The sequence below is a fragment of the Dryas octopetala genome, chromosome 9, assembly GCF_963921425.1.
Source record: "Dryas octopetala chromosome 9, drDryOcto1.1, whole genome shotgun sequence".
In the NCBI taxonomy this organism is placed as follows: Eukaryota; Viridiplantae; Streptophyta; class Magnoliopsida; order Rosales; family Rosaceae; genus Dryas; species Dryas octopetala.
Window position 1 is genome coordinate 19,317,004 of NC_141374.1, and position 14,428 is coordinate 19,331,431.

Sequence of the window (14,428 nt, forward strand, 5' to 3'; positions counted from 1 at the left end):
ATGGCTGAGATTTTGCCACATTTCTAAATTACTTCTTTTCCATTAAATAATATTAAAAAATTGAAAATAAGAAAAACAAAAACCCATCAGGCCAACCCATCCCACCGCACCACCTCCCCAGTACGGCAGACCCACCTCCTCCCCTTTCTTTCTCTCTCTCTCTCTCTCTCTCTCTCTCCAGATCGCAATCCACATATCTTGATGGTGTAGGGCTTTTTCTTGTTGAAATTTTCCCACGCATTTCTTTTCTAAAACCCACTTCTTCAGTTTTTCTCCCTTTCTTGAATCTTCAATTTCATGAATGTGATGTATAATAAAGTAATAATGATATTAAACAATAAACACCACTGCTTTGCAGATATTAAGATGAACCTTTTTTTTTTTTATGCTAGGGAGGTACACATCATTTAACAAGTTTGAATCCCCGCTCCCCCGACGTAAGCCCACTGGGCCCACTGACTGTGTGATGCTACAACTTCGATCGAGTTTTTTATATATATATATATATAGCAACTGGCCGGGCAAGTAGAGTTACAAACTGAAAGGCGATAGATGAGCATCAGAGATTCAGAGATGAAGGTCGTCCCAGAAGTGGTCCTAAATTCCGGGCACAAGATGCCGGTGCTGGGCTTGGGGACTGGAACAAGCGGCCCTCCCCCACCACCTTACACCCTTGCTTCCATTCTCGTTGACGCCATTGAGCTCGGCTACCGCCACTTTGACACTGCCGCTCTCTATGGAACCGAAGAAGCCATTGGTCCAGCCCTGGCCCAAGCTCTGGACCGAGGTCTCATCAAGAGCCGCGATGAGATATTCGTCACTTCCAAGCTCTGGTGCACTGATGCTGATCCTCATCTTCTTCTCCCAGCTCTCAAAAACACCCTCCAGTAAGTACGACTAGTACTAGCTACCCTAGTAACCCTACCATACATGATACACCATGTACTACTGATATTCTTACTTTGGCTTGTGTTTCATTTGTGTTGGAATCAAGGAGGGTGGGGCTGGAGTATGTGGATCTCTACCTCATTCATTGGCCTGTCAGGTTGAAACAAGGAACCCCAGGTTTCCAAATTTCAGAGGAGGATATACTTCCCTTTGACATAAAGGGGACATGGGAGGCCATGGAAGAGTGTTCCAGGTTGGGGTTGGCCAAGTCTATTGGTGTCAGCAATTTTGGCACCCAAAAGCTCTCTCAAATCCTTGACATTGCTACCATCCCCCCAGCGGTGAATCAGGTGGAAATGAACCCTTCGTGGCAGCAAGGAAAGTTGCGAGACTTCTGTAAAGAGAAAGGGATTCATGTCAGTGGATGGTCTCCCTTGGGAGCTTATGGGGCTACTTGGATTACCAATTCCGGGATAGATTACTCCATTCTTGAGCACATCGCTGCTGCCAAAGGGAAGACTCTGTCGCAGGTAATACATAAAGGGAAACCGGCCTTCTCATTCTCATCATCAATTTCTCACTTCTGACTTGATATTGATTTATGATTTATGATTTATACACACACACACATATATATATATATATATATATACGCAGATTATACTGAGATCCATCATCCAACATGGAGCGAGTGCAATTGTGAGGAGTTTCAACAAGGAGAGGATGAAGCAGAATCTTCAAATATTTGATTGGGAACTAAGCGAGGATGAAATGAACAAGATCAAGCAAATTCCACAGCGCAGGTTGTTTGCTGGGGAACTCTTTCTTTCCGAAGCTGGACCTTACAAGTCCGTCGAGGACCTTTGGGATGGCGACCCCTAAAATTAATTCTCTTCCATGAATCATATCATCCAATTTTCATGTTATTTTTCCTTTTTATCAAAATTAAAAAATTACCATGCATGTTTATAGCATGATTTGTATCTCTACTTTAAATTTCAAAAAGACATCTATTAGTGACAAATTCTACTGTTTCTCGTTGCACGTTCAAAAATTCTTAAGAGAAGCAGACAGGTGGTTTAATTGCAAAAACATATATGTACAGTGTAATTAATCTTGATCACAAATCACTCTCGTTAACATGCTGACCATCCACATTTACCTCCAATGTCAATGCTGCTCCAGATCCATTTCAAGCGCTCAAACTATTTGAAGAATGACAACTTTAGCATCTTCCCAAATTGCAAAGCTTTTCAGTAATCAGATGGTAACCTATATGTACGGGTGATACGGATCTGAGGTAAAAGCATTAAACCATATCTCAAGATCAACTTAATTATTTTCATAGATAAAAATAAAATTGAACGAATGAGAGACTATTTTATTTATTGTTTGTTCTGTGTGTTATATGCTCATCTAAATTTTGCTTCTCAAGAGGAAGATGGTTGTCTAATATCTGTAACATGTTTTAGTTTAATTGGACAGTCAAGTTTCGGTCCACTACATTTGTCCCATGGAGAAATCACAATCATTGGTTCATTGACTATGTTGTCCAATTATAATCAAACTGAAGCATGGCCACAGCTAGTCCAATCAAATGAACATCTGGCCTAATAGTATAATCATTAGACAATGATGAATATACTAATGTCAACAGCTATAATCAAAGCAAAATGAATAACAAGCATCTCACAAATGGGTCTCCTAGGAAAAACCAGCATTTCACAGTGTCAAACCTGAAGGCAAAAAGGCATGAAAACTGGAAAAACATTAGTACCTGTGCAAAAGCATAAATTGCTCGCAAGATTCTTGCATAGTCCGTTCCTAGCATTTGAATGACAACATCTGCCAGAAATGTTCCCCAAAGCCTGCATAAAATACCAAAAGAAATAAACTGATAACAATTGATGAAAAAAATCAGCAAAAATCTTGAACATCATCAAAAGCAACCATAATGACAGAGACAGTCCGGTAAAGTTACAATCAAAATAATATTTACATGTGTGTGAGTGTGTGTGTTTTAGAGATAGAGTGCAGGAAGAGAGTCAATACACTGGACCAAGTAAAGCCATCATGCTTCTAAAACCAAGATATCTTGATGTAGCCCCTGTAAAACCCTGTCCAAAATTAGAAATATGAGAAATCCTGAAATGATAGAATGGGGAGGGGGGAACATATAACAATATTTTGTGATAATATCCAATTTAGTGTTGCACTTTATATTTAAAACCACGACAATGAAGGAGGTTTCCCTGATATCAGCACCACTGGAATTGATTCAGATTTTTGTTGATATAAAACTTGGATCTGAATTAATAAAAATGCCACTAGCTCATAAAATAGTTTTCTGATAAAACATAAAAAAACCACTATCACAGAAACAAATCATTTAGATGGTAGAGGCAGAATTTAATCATCATCAAAATATAATTACTTGTTTTGCCGCAAGCAAGGCCACTCTGGACTCCAGATTAATAGCAGCTAATTGTCCACCCTGAAAATCAAGAAAATATGGAATTACATGTCAGGGAAAAAGGAATACCAGATAAATTATAGGGTAGTCATTAACATCATAAAGAGAAATACTCCATTCAATGGAAGAAAAAGTAGCATAAGTTTATACTCCATATAATAATGAAAGAAAAAGTAGCATAAGCATGAAGCTAGAACATGTTGAAACAGACATGGACATGGGAGATGACATCACACGAATGTAAATACAAATCTTGAAAAAGAAAAGACACAGTAAGAACACAACAGTGTATATGCATGCATGTTTCTGATGAAGAGGCAAATCTTATAAACATAGGGCATGAACACTGTGGGAGTGGGAGAACACAGAGGTATAATGTATGCACATATGTATGTTTTTTTGGGTTTAGGATATGCATAATTATATTTATGTATGGCAGAACCCAAAACCATACACATAAGTATGTATGTTTGTATGCATAATTATATTTATGTCTGCAATTTAAAAGTGCATGTCCTAAGTGGAGTCTCCAAAACCGGGGGGTTTCCTGCTTTTTATCCCCTCTATCCCTCTCTCATATCTCTTTCAACAATAGCCTGACACTTAAAAGTAATTTTGTAAAGTAAAGATAATTTATTGAAAAGCTCCAAGGGGTGTCACCCAATTGCACAAGCTTTATATATAAGTTTGAAAATAGAAAGAAAAACTAGAATACAGGAAGAGGAGTCTCTTTGCCCATGTAAACATTAATATGAGACAAATAGGTCAAAACTATTAAAGCTGTGGGTATGCGGCCCCCATTTCATCAAAAATAAATAAATTAAAGCTGTAATAAATTGGAATATAATTGAATTCCACATATTAATATCAGAAGAATTACTCATTTATGGTTCCTTTCACAACTACAAAGATATGAAGTCAAATATGTACCTTTTTAACAAAATCTCTTTTTAGCTGATAGTTGGCAGCTTCTAGGAACACATTCCCAGATAATTTCCTAACTAACTACCACAAAGGAAAATAGTTAAGGATATAAACAGATGAAAGAAATCAAATTAACTAGTATGATTACTTTCTTACCAATTGATAGATCTTTGCCAAAGTAAAGATACCACCACCCTTCAGAAGAAAAGTAGAACCAGTAAATTTAAAAATATCAACTCAAGTTATAGAGAATTGGAAGAATCCATAAAGTCAATGTAGTAAAGTTACATTACCTTCAAAAACATCGATCGGAGCTCTGCTGCCCCAACTTTTAAAGCAGCAAGGGCCTGCAACTTCCATTGACTGAGTCCAAGTTCAAGACTATGTTGATCATTGGATGGCTCAGAGAATTCCAACAGGTCATGGAAACTTCCTGATTCCTCACTACATGAAGGAAGTGACTCATTTTAAGTCATTACAACACTTTCAAAATAAAAGAATCCAAAGTTAAAGTTTTTCTACGATACAATGACCTACTAAGACAGTAAATTGTCAAAATTGAACAGCATAACTAACTACCAACTCATGAATGTCCAACCTTGGTTTCCCTCTTTCACTGTAATTTTATTTACTAAAATTATACCACATACCTGGATAAAAATTAAAATGATCAATTTCAACTCTATCCCCCTCTAACTGTCTACACTTCCTTACTGGAAACATCCATTTTACAGGGATCCTATGAAATCTTATCAATACGACAAATACAGGATCATCACACAACCTTTTTCAAGCACATCCCATAATTCACTTCTCATACCTAAGGGTAGAGTTCTCTTCGATCTCTCTTTCCTTTTGGATACTTAAAGAGAAACCAAAAAAAATACAAAATTTATTTCTAAAACTAATAAAAACCAAGGTCTAAATATTAGAGAAATATGTAGAACACATGCCTTGAGTAGTCTCGCAACAGATGAAGGAAAATCTCTGCTTCAAGGTCTTCAGTTGACAATTTGCTTGAGCAAGGAATGCTTAACTCTTTTCTCACTGCAAGCAAGACATTTCTATATGATGGCCTCCAACCCCTACCAAGAATCCCACACAAACCAGTCAGGTAGTCAACATGAAACTTCACTGGCAATTATATGACACTAGCAGTTAGTTTAGTATAAAATAAATAGGATTAGACAGATTTCAAACCACTTTCCTTTGCCAGGACCCTTCATAAATTCGGTTCAGTGGCAAGTCAGCCCATAAAATTCGAGTAATGTTGATTCCAAACAAGTTAACTAATGAGGTGAATTTAAAAGATAACTTGCTGAATGCACATTGGCCTTGCCCATATAAGTTGAGGAAAAACCTTATCGTAGACCGAGCATCAGCTGCGAGGAATAAGAATCGTGACTCTAATGCTGCTAAAAATTCCTCTCGCTCTTCGAGATCTTCTTCAATCATTGCATAGTCAACATCATTTCTGCTCATTATGGATTTCAGTAAAGGGCTGAAGTAGCTGGATATCGTCACCACCCATAGATAAAAATGTCAACATCCCAATAAAAACTTCAAGGTTAATTAAATCTTTAGCTTGATTGACACTACCCCTTCACTGAAAATCGAAAATGCAAGATGCAAAACATGATTTTTCTTGTTTTGTGCCAGAGTTTCATATTTACCAAACAGAAAGTATCTGAACAAGTTCAAAAAAAGAGAAAGCAGTAGAAAGAATTGAGTATGAAGTACCTAGGGCCAAAAAGGATTCTTTCAAGCTCATATAACTCAGAGTCCGTGGCAAGTTCAAGCACAGAACGGAGTTCAGGATCAAAGGTACCTGAAAACTTAACAAAACCCAAAATGCGAACAAATCCAAAAGGCTAAAACCGACGCTATAAATAGAGCAAAATGGTACCTTCCCCTTTTGTCGAATTTGCTGCAATGGCAGCATGAGCACAACCCACAAGCCTCACACTGCTTGTAGACCCACGTGAGCTACATATCTGTGAAATATGATTGTGTTTTGTTAATAAAAGCAACACTTATCTTTACAGTATTCAATTTCAGAGTAACATGGGGTTTGAACTTATGATTATAGATTGTTGTTTCTCTGTATTTGGTCAGAAAAAGAAAACAAAAGCACGGAAACAAAATATACGGAAGTGAAGCTTTTTAAATGGTGAGGAGGACAAGGCTTACTGGGTAAGTGAGTTTGGTGGCGGTGGTGGTGGAAGTGATTGGGGAAGCGAAGGGGACGCGGAGCACCAGAGCTGACGAGGTAGTGGACATATCTAGCTCTCCAGTCTCACAGTGTGTTACCCAGTTGCTGCAAATCGCTGCTAATACTTACTATTTATAGTACAACAACCAGACTAGCAGAGATAGATAGATGAACACAGAATTTCAGGGCTTAATAGTTTCGACTTTCAAGTCGTTGGCTTTTCAGGACTTCCAATTCCAGAATTTCAGAATTCCAGATATTGTGCGATGCTCAACTGTACGTCTGCCTACTAACCACTATTCACTATTGACACAATTTCGGGGCTTTTCAACTTTATTTCAGCCTTTTTTATTTTATTAGGCCCAATACAAACCTGGACTTGTCCACCAGGCCTTTATCTTAATGTCACAGTAGTAGTGCTATATATACCATATTTTTATACCATAATTTCATACCACCTTATGCGGCAACTTATATGACATTCATACATTGGATACTAAAAAATAAAAATAAAAACCCAAAATAAAAAATAAAAACTTTGTCCAATAAAATAATGACACGTCAAATGGTATAAAAATGTGGTATAAGAATGTAATAAGTGTAGCATTATTCGTCATTTAAACTAGAGCTTCTGGTATTAGATTATGATTTCATTCTTAATTCCTTAGTAAATGATTGCTACTTACCCTTAATAGTCTCCTATAGTTTCTCTACCGATTTTATACAACTTTTAATAGCCGAATCTTCAAAATTAATTTTTATGGTTTTTACATATATTTCCTATATGATATATATTATATTCAACGCATAGTTGATATTATTTCCCTTATGTATGAGGTAATTGCGTCATATTGACAACTCGAACCGACCTTAACCTAAGAAATATTAAACATGATTTAAAGAATCCTGTAGAAATAATTAATTTTAGAAGAATATTTATGAGTAATTAAAATATAAGATTTTGGATCTGACCCAAAAAAAAAAAAACAAGGATTTTGGAAACCATAAAGACACTAAAAGACGAGGTTAAGAAAAAAAAGAATAAAAAATCAGAAAACCAAACTCTGTGAAATCTAATCTCGTTTTGGTCCTGCTCCTAATGGCATAATTGACATTAGGAGACGAGACTTTGGACTCATTCATCATTAGCCAGAATTTTCTTTCATGGGATAGATCTCTGTTTGGTTTCAAGATCAATCATTTCTCATTAGCTGTAAATCATGAAGAATGAATGTATTGCTAAGTTTTGAAGGTAATGATACTAACTGTTTGGTTGTCTCTATGAATGGTCACCCATTTTGTGATCGATCTAACGAATTGCTTGCTTGGGAATCAAGATAAATACGAGGCAGTACAAAATTAATTTCAGCAAACTTCTCTAAAAGGTGCCTATGAGATGAAAAACACACGAAAATGTTGATGAAAAAATAATTGATGGCAAAAAAAAGAAAAAAAAAAAACAGAAATGAATAATTTAAAGACAGTCCAATCAATCATTCATAGTCATATATAGAAATGGAAAATGAAACATTATTGCACCAAGTTCATTAAAACTCTGCCTTCCATTCAATAACATTAAAATTGCAAGAAGTTGATTGGAATTCTGCCTTTGATCAAAAAAATTTAAAGACAGTCGTCCTGTCCAGCCAATCTCACATAAATGAAATAGCTTACGTAGCACTATGAGCCAACATGGCGCGAAGTTCATTGGATCTCTGGCTTTCAAGCTTCAATCTTTGATAGAAACGCTCTATAAACTCTTCGGCTTGAGCGTCCACTCCCCATAATTGTATCGCAGTAGAAGTAGCACTGTCGCCAATGGCAACAGCATATTGATCATGAACCCCATCTTCTTCTTCTTCATGAATCTCATCTCCCACAGCATCATGATAATCGTCAGTACCATCTTCGTCCCCGGTCTGATATGTTGTTGCAGCCTCAATTCTGCCTTGAAGGCTCTTTCGATGAGGCTGTTGGCCTTCATCATAAGAATAGGTATATTGATAATAATGGCGGTGATGATGGTGGTGGCGACGAGTAGTACTACTAGTCCAGCATTGGGCAGTAAAGCCTGGATTGGTACTCTTCTTCATGTTTAGAGATTTTAATCTTCTCAAAAAGTAGAGTTTCGATCGTAGGGTACGCACAAGTTGCTTCCAACCACTCTTGGGGGATGAAAGCTTCTCTGATTTTGGGATGAAGCAAGACATAACAAGGTAGGGTTAGCGTTCTAATGCTCTATGGTATTGCCTTGGCTGAATGAGGTTTCTTATAAATAAGATATTCATTACCCTCAAATCTCATATAATAAATGGGACAAAAAATATGGAGATAATCTATATTTCTTACTTTTTTTTAATAGACGAACATTCCAAATTCATTTCTATTGATTCATCAAATGGTCTTTTTTTTTGGTCAACCACTCAAATGGTCTTTAAATCTTAGTAATGCGATATTTAAAAATTAAAAAAAATCTTACCTTTAGTAACATAATTTTAAATTTTTTTAAAAAATAACTTACCTTTTATCTCCTTTATTCATATTTTGACAACCTCCAAACTTAGAGGCTTAAAGAATACTAGAGAGCATAGAGATGATGAACATCAACAAGGCTCAAAACTTATCAAAACATGACTGAAAATGGAAAGAATCAAGATGAAAATCAGAAAACCATAATCTACTATGAAGATTTTAATGGCATTGGGGAGACTTGGGAGGCAAGGCAAGGGCCTCAAGGCAAAATGCAAACTCCCTCATCATTAACAACCAGACACCCTTTCAATTGTATATTTCTGCTTAAAGCAGTATTGGGCAGGCGGCTAAACCATCATTTTATCCATTTACCGAAGGCTTGGATGTACTTGCATTAACCATCGAGTTTAAAATGCCAGTCATGGACCACCAAGAACAAGTCAAACTCACAACCACAGGTGCAATGACTTTTCAATCAAAATTATGAAATTGAAACAGCAAAGAGTACTCCTTGTATTATCTACCTTTATCATGCAATTGCCAAACTAAAACACACAACAGCCCCAGGGTTCCCCAACAATAACATCAGCTAACAGTAACAGCATGGCGTGCACAACACAAACACAGGGAGAAAGGGAGAGCACGAGAGAGAGAATTATCAACTATATGACGAGATAAAGATATTTAAAGAATGTATTCCAAAGTTTGGAAGGTAATGATACAAACTCTCTATGAATAGTCGCCCATATTGTGATCTAACATATTGCTCTGGAAGCAAATCTCATGATTGCTTTAATACACGAGGCACTACAAAATTAATTTGAGGAAACTTCTCTACAATGTGCCTATCAGATGAAAAACACAGGAAACGTATCCGGTGATTCTGGGAGAACAACTAGCTACTCACACTTGATGGATCGATATATGTGACGGACAAAAAGTAAGGCTGCTCGGAAGCCTACAGTTCCAAGCATGAGGAAGAAACCATAGCAGATGCATGCCATGTAACCAAAGAAGAACGATGTTTGCATAAACCCGGACATATCTGAGCGTGCGTAGTAGTAATACAAACAATAGGCATAGATAAATATGCCAGTCGACCCACCGCAGAGAAAAGATCTGTAATGAAACCAAGCATATACATCAGTCGAGGATTATTCTAGTAGATCTGCTGAAGATATAAATTGTTTACAAATTGATTTAGAAATGTAAATATAAATTAATGAGAGAAGGTAATGGAAAATAAAAAATTTGGTTAGACAAATACTTTTACAGAGAAAGAGCATACACATGAAGGTCAGACAGACCAACCAAAACTATAGCTTGCATAATATGTACAGATATTAACAGGTGCTTACCTCCACCACCACTCATGGTCCTCAGCAGCAAGTTGGAAATATGTCAATGCCACGGTAATGAAAGCAGTGACTATCAGAAGAATTATAAACACGATAAACAAGATGCTATAAATGGTGTAAATACGGTGACCCCACACACTGGCAAATATGTAGTACAGCTCAATGTATATAGCACTGAAAGGCAGAAAACCAGCCATTGCCATTTGAGGGATTGTTGCCCGGTACCAAGGCAAAGGGGGAATCTCTCTGGGATATTTAGTAGTGCGAACAGGAGCTTGGAACTCAGCTTTGCTGTTCTTCCCGGCAATCCCACCCAACACCAGTAAGGGTGATGTTACGAGTGTCCATATTAGAACTATAACCACAATTGTGCCAAATGGAAGGGCAGCAGTGGCTGTGTAAGCAATTGCAACAGTATTCAAAAAGCAGAATGTAAGAAACAAAGGTCCACAGAAGAGGCAACCCGTCAACAATAGATTCCTAACCTGCAGTACCAGAAAGTTGAACCAATAATTAATAAAAAACTTCAGCCAATGTTGGTTCAATACCAAAACCCTAGCGGGGAGAATTTATCAGAGCATACCCAGTTTGCTCCCTCAAGCTGACAATAGAATGAAGTAGCAGTATAGCCTGCGATTCCTGATGTGAGCGCATAAATGACAACCAGAGCAGTAAATAAAGCCCCTCGGTTGTACGGATAAAACACGCCAACAAGAGCAAGTATAAAAATGAATATCGTACTGCATGGTTTGCAAAACAACAAAGAACAAAATAGATGAGAAGCTTCGAAAACTGAGAGTTGTGCAACACATATAGCTGGATGAATTAGCACTTACAGGGTAAATAGTTGGGTGCCCGAGCCAAGAGCCGCTGAAAACAGAGACTTGTATTTGGGAAACCTGAATACATCTCCATGAATGTATTTCCATCCAGTTTCTTCCTGGTCTTCAGCTGCTTCTTCATCATGGGCATATCTTTTAGAGGGAAATAAAATTAAAAATTAGTGAATTTGGCAGATATAAAAGTATAAAACAGTGATAAAGGATGATCAAATTTGCTTACTTGACAAAATCATTCTTAAGCACTCGCATGAGAATTGTGGCAAGAAACCCAGTCAATAGGAGAACTGTCACACATGAATTTATAATCGAGAACCAATGGATCTCCAAATGATGAGGCAGCGATGAGGACTGAGAATACTTATCCATCCTCTTCTCAAAAGGGATGTTTGTTTCCTTCCATTTTACAGTATACAAAAATTCGACATCAACTTCTTTATCCTCTGTAAGGTCAACCAGTGCATTCGGATCTGTTCGGACGTTGATCTCAATCACACGGTCCTTGTTGTGAAAGATGTCAAAATGAATGTGCTTATAAAGATAGGTCTTGTACTCGCTCGGGTCTTTTCCTTCCTTATCAACCTTCCCTATGAAACCCCAAATGGGCAAATCATCATAATACATCTGAAAGTAATAGTCCTTGTTGACAGCAGATCTGAACTTTGCCACTTCTTCCTTTTTCAGTGTTTTTTTGCAAACTTGTTCTGAATCTTTATGCTTTTGGAACTCAAGTTTGTAAGGGGCACTGACTAAACGATCCCCATTTAATACTTCACCAAGAGCTTCCTTTTTCTCTTTCACCTCATCTGCAATTAAGATCCGAATAATAACAAACTAAATTAAATTCATTACATAACATGAACATGTAGTCTATAGGGAGTAAAAAAGCAAAAAAATCCAATTGATATGAACCTGGTGAGCAGAATGGGAGATCAAAATATCGGTAGGTTTCGCTGAAATCACCCAGAAAAAAACAAACAAACAAAATTAGGGCCATCAGGAACAGAAAAAATCCACCATATTCAAGCTCACATCTTTTATTTTTCGTTCCAACAAAAATAGAGTTAAGCTTGCAAGAACAGTATGCATGTCATTTCAATAAAACCAAAAACATAGTTTACTCTAAATGTGAGCAAATATTTCTAAAAGGTTGTCTCAAGAGGATTTGATTGCAAATGACAAAGAACCAATTCGAATCTTTAAAATTCGTTTAAAATTAGATCCAGCTCTGAATTTAATATATAAAACATAAATTCAATTTGCGAAATCAATGTCTAGTTTATCCCAGCTGAAGCAACACAAAACCACTCGGGCATCTAAGCTGAAAAAACTTGTAATTATGCAAATTTATCAGTAACCAAACAAATGGGTCCGTAAATAAACTCAGATCTAGTTCAAAAAACAGAAAAAACGCACAGACCCAGGAGATTAATTGAACTAAAAAAGCATGAATCTTTGAGATCGAGTAACGTGAGTTTGGGTTTTACCTGGGATTGTGAAACGGGCCAACCTTGTTGGCATACAAAGGGACTAAATCTCCTTCCTTGTAGCGGTGATCCGATCCGTCGGACCTAACCAGATCCGCACCGCACAGAATTAGCAAGGCGATGATAACTGGTACTCCCACCGCCATGGTCGTCCTCATTCTCTCCCTCTCTCTGTGTGTTAAGGAGACAACCACATTCAACATATACATTTGATTTTGGGTTCGGGTTTTGGTTTATATATTTATTTGGGGCTTAATAAAATATAGAGATTAGAGAGTGAGGTTATGCGCAAATTATAGTTATTTAGTTAATGTGAAATAATAAAAAGGCTTAAAGTTCAATTTAGACACCCAACTTTATGAGTATTTCAACTGCATCTATTATCTACAAAATCATTTAAAAAGATATCTTATTTAAAATTTAAATTGAAAAAATAAATTTTTTTTCCTTTTTCTTTTTTTACCCCTTTCTACCTCTATGAGGTACACACAAGGAGGGAGTCGGGCAGGAGAGGGGAGGGAAGAGAGGGATGGTCGGAGGGAGAGAGATGAGCTGCGGGCTAGTGGTTGGTGGTGCTGCGCCAGCTGGACTTGGCTGGAGTTGGTCTGGTCACGGTCAGACTATGCGAAGTCACGTGAGAGAGAAGGGAGATACAGGGAAGAAAAAGAAAAATGAGAGAAAAAAAAAAAAAAAAAGAGACTCGGATAAATGGAATGAGAGGGTTCGGCGAGTTGTGGTGGGGGTGGAGTTAAAAGGGGCTGGGTTGGGAGGGCTGGTCGAAAAAAGGAAAGAGAGAAAGAGTGGGAGGTGGAGACTAGAAAGGGGTAAAAAAAGAAAAGAGGAAGAAAAATTTATTTTTTTCAATTTAAATTTTAAATAGAGTATATTTTTTAATAATTTTATAGATAATTGATGTATTTAAAATATCCCTTATAATTTAGTGTCTAAATTAAACTTTAGCCTAATTAAAAAAAAACGGGGACAATTGATGACAGAGACGGAGTGCCTCACCACACACAGTAGCTTACGATGTTTGATGCCTCACCGACGCTTTGGTGCCTACCTTACGCCGTGGGGTGCGTCTCACGCCTCGCTTTTTTTAATATTTCCATTTTTTCTTTCTTTTTCTTTCTTTCTTTCTACGTGGCGGAATGAGATTTGTATGCACTTGTGAGAGAGCGAGATCTGGTGGTTTGATGGTCAACGCCTTGGGATGGTCCCTGGCCTCCTTCCTATTCGGATCTGAATTTCCCACTTGGGTTTATGACACGTGGCAATGTGGGTCATGATGAACTCCACGCGGGTCCATCTCCCTTTCCATTTCATTATTTTCAGATTTGGAATAATGTTTTAATTTTCCTGTGAATGCTGGGGACCCAAAATGTTGAAGAAGGAAAAAACAGTGAGATATGATTTTGGGAAATAAGAAAAACAAAACAATTAGTTCAGAGTTAAGACTTAAGAGTTATGTTTTTTTTCTTTCAGTCTTCTAATATAATTAAGACATGAGAAATAATGATTTTTCATTGTGAAATTATTTTTTTTCCTTGACCAATTGGGGATATAATGATCTATGAAAAGCAAAATAATAATTTTATTTTTGCTTTGCAAATAGAATATATTGTTGTTTGCTTAGGAGTTAGGAATGAGGACATAATTTGCTGACTATGTTTGCAGCTCACTTTACAACCATGCAGATCTATTTAGTGTTAAAAGATGAATTGAGGAGATAGCAATGTCAGTACTTTAAAATGATTATAAACCGTAGGCTAATT

General features: G+C 37.0%; 3 protein-coding genes across 5 annotated transcripts; 1 reads left to right on the forward strand and 2 right to left on the reverse strand.

Annotated features, from left to right (window-relative positions):
- The first annotated feature begins 524 nt into the window (after positions 1–524).
- LOC147275378 (rhazimal reductase 2-like) lies at positions 525–1,932 on the forward strand. Of its 2 annotated transcripts, none has more exons than XM_086256778.1 (3): positions 525–887; positions 998–1,418; positions 1,546–1,932. In XM_086256778.1, the coding sequence occupies exons 1-3, from the start codon at positions 553–555 to the stop codon at positions 1,768–1,770; spliced, it is 981 nt and encodes a 326-aa protein (XP_086112904.1). In that variant the 5' UTR covers positions 525–552; the 3' UTR covers positions 1,771–1,932. The 2 variants fall into 2 exon arrangements, with proteins under 2 accessions (XP_086112904.1, XP_086112903.1); XM_086256777.1 differs by having other exon boundaries at positions 527–887; positions 995–1,418.
- Positions 1,933–2,020: 88 nt separating this feature from the next.
- On the reverse strand, positions 2,021–6,911 carry LOC147275379 (uncharacterized). 2 transcript variants are annotated; one of them, XM_086256775.1, is made up of 12 exons: positions 6,476–6,911; positions 6,192–6,279; positions 6,026–6,113; positions 5,646–5,795; positions 5,239–5,370; positions 4,579–4,729; positions 4,442–4,480; positions 4,292–4,366; positions 3,323–3,382; positions 2,941–3,005; positions 2,666–2,756; positions 2,021–2,160 (listed from the first exon to the last, which is right to left on the reverse strand). In XM_086256775.1, exons 1-12 carry the CDS (start codon positions 6,563–6,565, stop codon positions 2,149–2,151), a joined length of 1,041 nt encoding a protein of 346 aa, XP_086112901.1. In that variant the 5' UTR covers positions 6,566–6,911; the 3' UTR covers positions 2,021–2,148. The 2 variants fall into 2 exon arrangements, with proteins under 2 accessions (XP_086112901.1, XP_086112900.1); XM_086256774.1 differs by having other exon boundaries at positions 2,046–2,183; positions 6,476–6,909.
- A 2,713-nt stretch (positions 6,912–9,624) lies between these two features.
- On the reverse strand, positions 9,625–12,852 carry LOC147275380 (transmembrane 9 superfamily member 3-like). Its single transcript, XM_086227483.1, has 7 exons — positions 12,654–12,852; positions 12,079–12,119; positions 11,390–11,972; positions 11,164–11,301; positions 10,911–11,067; positions 10,328–10,812; positions 9,625–10,088 (listed from the first exon to the last, which is right to left on the reverse strand). The coding sequence occupies exons 1-7, from the start codon at positions 12,809–12,811 to the stop codon at positions 9,869–9,871; spliced, it is 1,782 nt and encodes a 593-aa protein (XP_086083609.1). The 5' UTR covers positions 12,812–12,852; the 3' UTR covers positions 9,625–9,868.
- Positions 12,853–14,428: the final 1,576 nt, after the last annotated feature.

Excerpts from the sequence above, each read along its gene's own strand:
- LOC147275378 (XM_086256777.1), top strand. The coding sequence starts at position 553 with ATGAGCATCAGAGATTCAGAGATGAAGGTCGTCCCAGAAGTGGTCCTA. Across the intron at positions 888-994 it reads GCTCTCAAAAACACCCTCCA|GAGGGTGGGGCTGGAGTATG; the intron begins GTAAGTACGACT and ends GTTGGAATCAAG. Across the intron at positions 1,419-1,545 it reads AAGGGAAGACTCTGTCGCAG|ATTATACTGAGATCCATCAT; the intron begins GTAATACATAAA and ends ATATATACGCAG.
- LOC147275379 (XM_086256774.1), bottom strand. The coding sequence starts at position 6,565 with ATGTCCACTACCTCGTCAGCTCTGGTGCTCCGCGTCCCCTTCGCTTCC. Across the intron at positions 3,383-4,291 it reads AAAGAGATTTTGTTAAAAAG|GGTGGACAATTAGCTGCTAT; the intron begins GTACATATTTGA and ends CTTGATTTTCAG. Across the intron at positions 2,184-2,665 it reads CAATTTATGCTTTTGCACAG|ATCCGTATCACCCGTACATA; the intron begins GTACTAATGTTT and ends CTTTTACCTCAG.
- LOC147275380 (XM_086227483.1), bottom strand. The coding sequence starts at position 12,811 with ATGAGGACGACCATGGCGGTGGGAGTACCAGTTATCATCGCCTTGCTA. Across the intron at positions 12,120-12,653 it reads GGCCCGTTTCACAATCCCAG|CGAAACCTACCGATATTTTG; the intron begins GTAAAACCCAAA and ends GGGTGATTTCAG. Across the intron at positions 10,813-10,910 it reads AGCTTGAGGGAGCAAACTGG|GTTAGGAATCTATTGTTGAC; the intron begins GTATGCTCTGAT and ends CTGGTACTGCAG.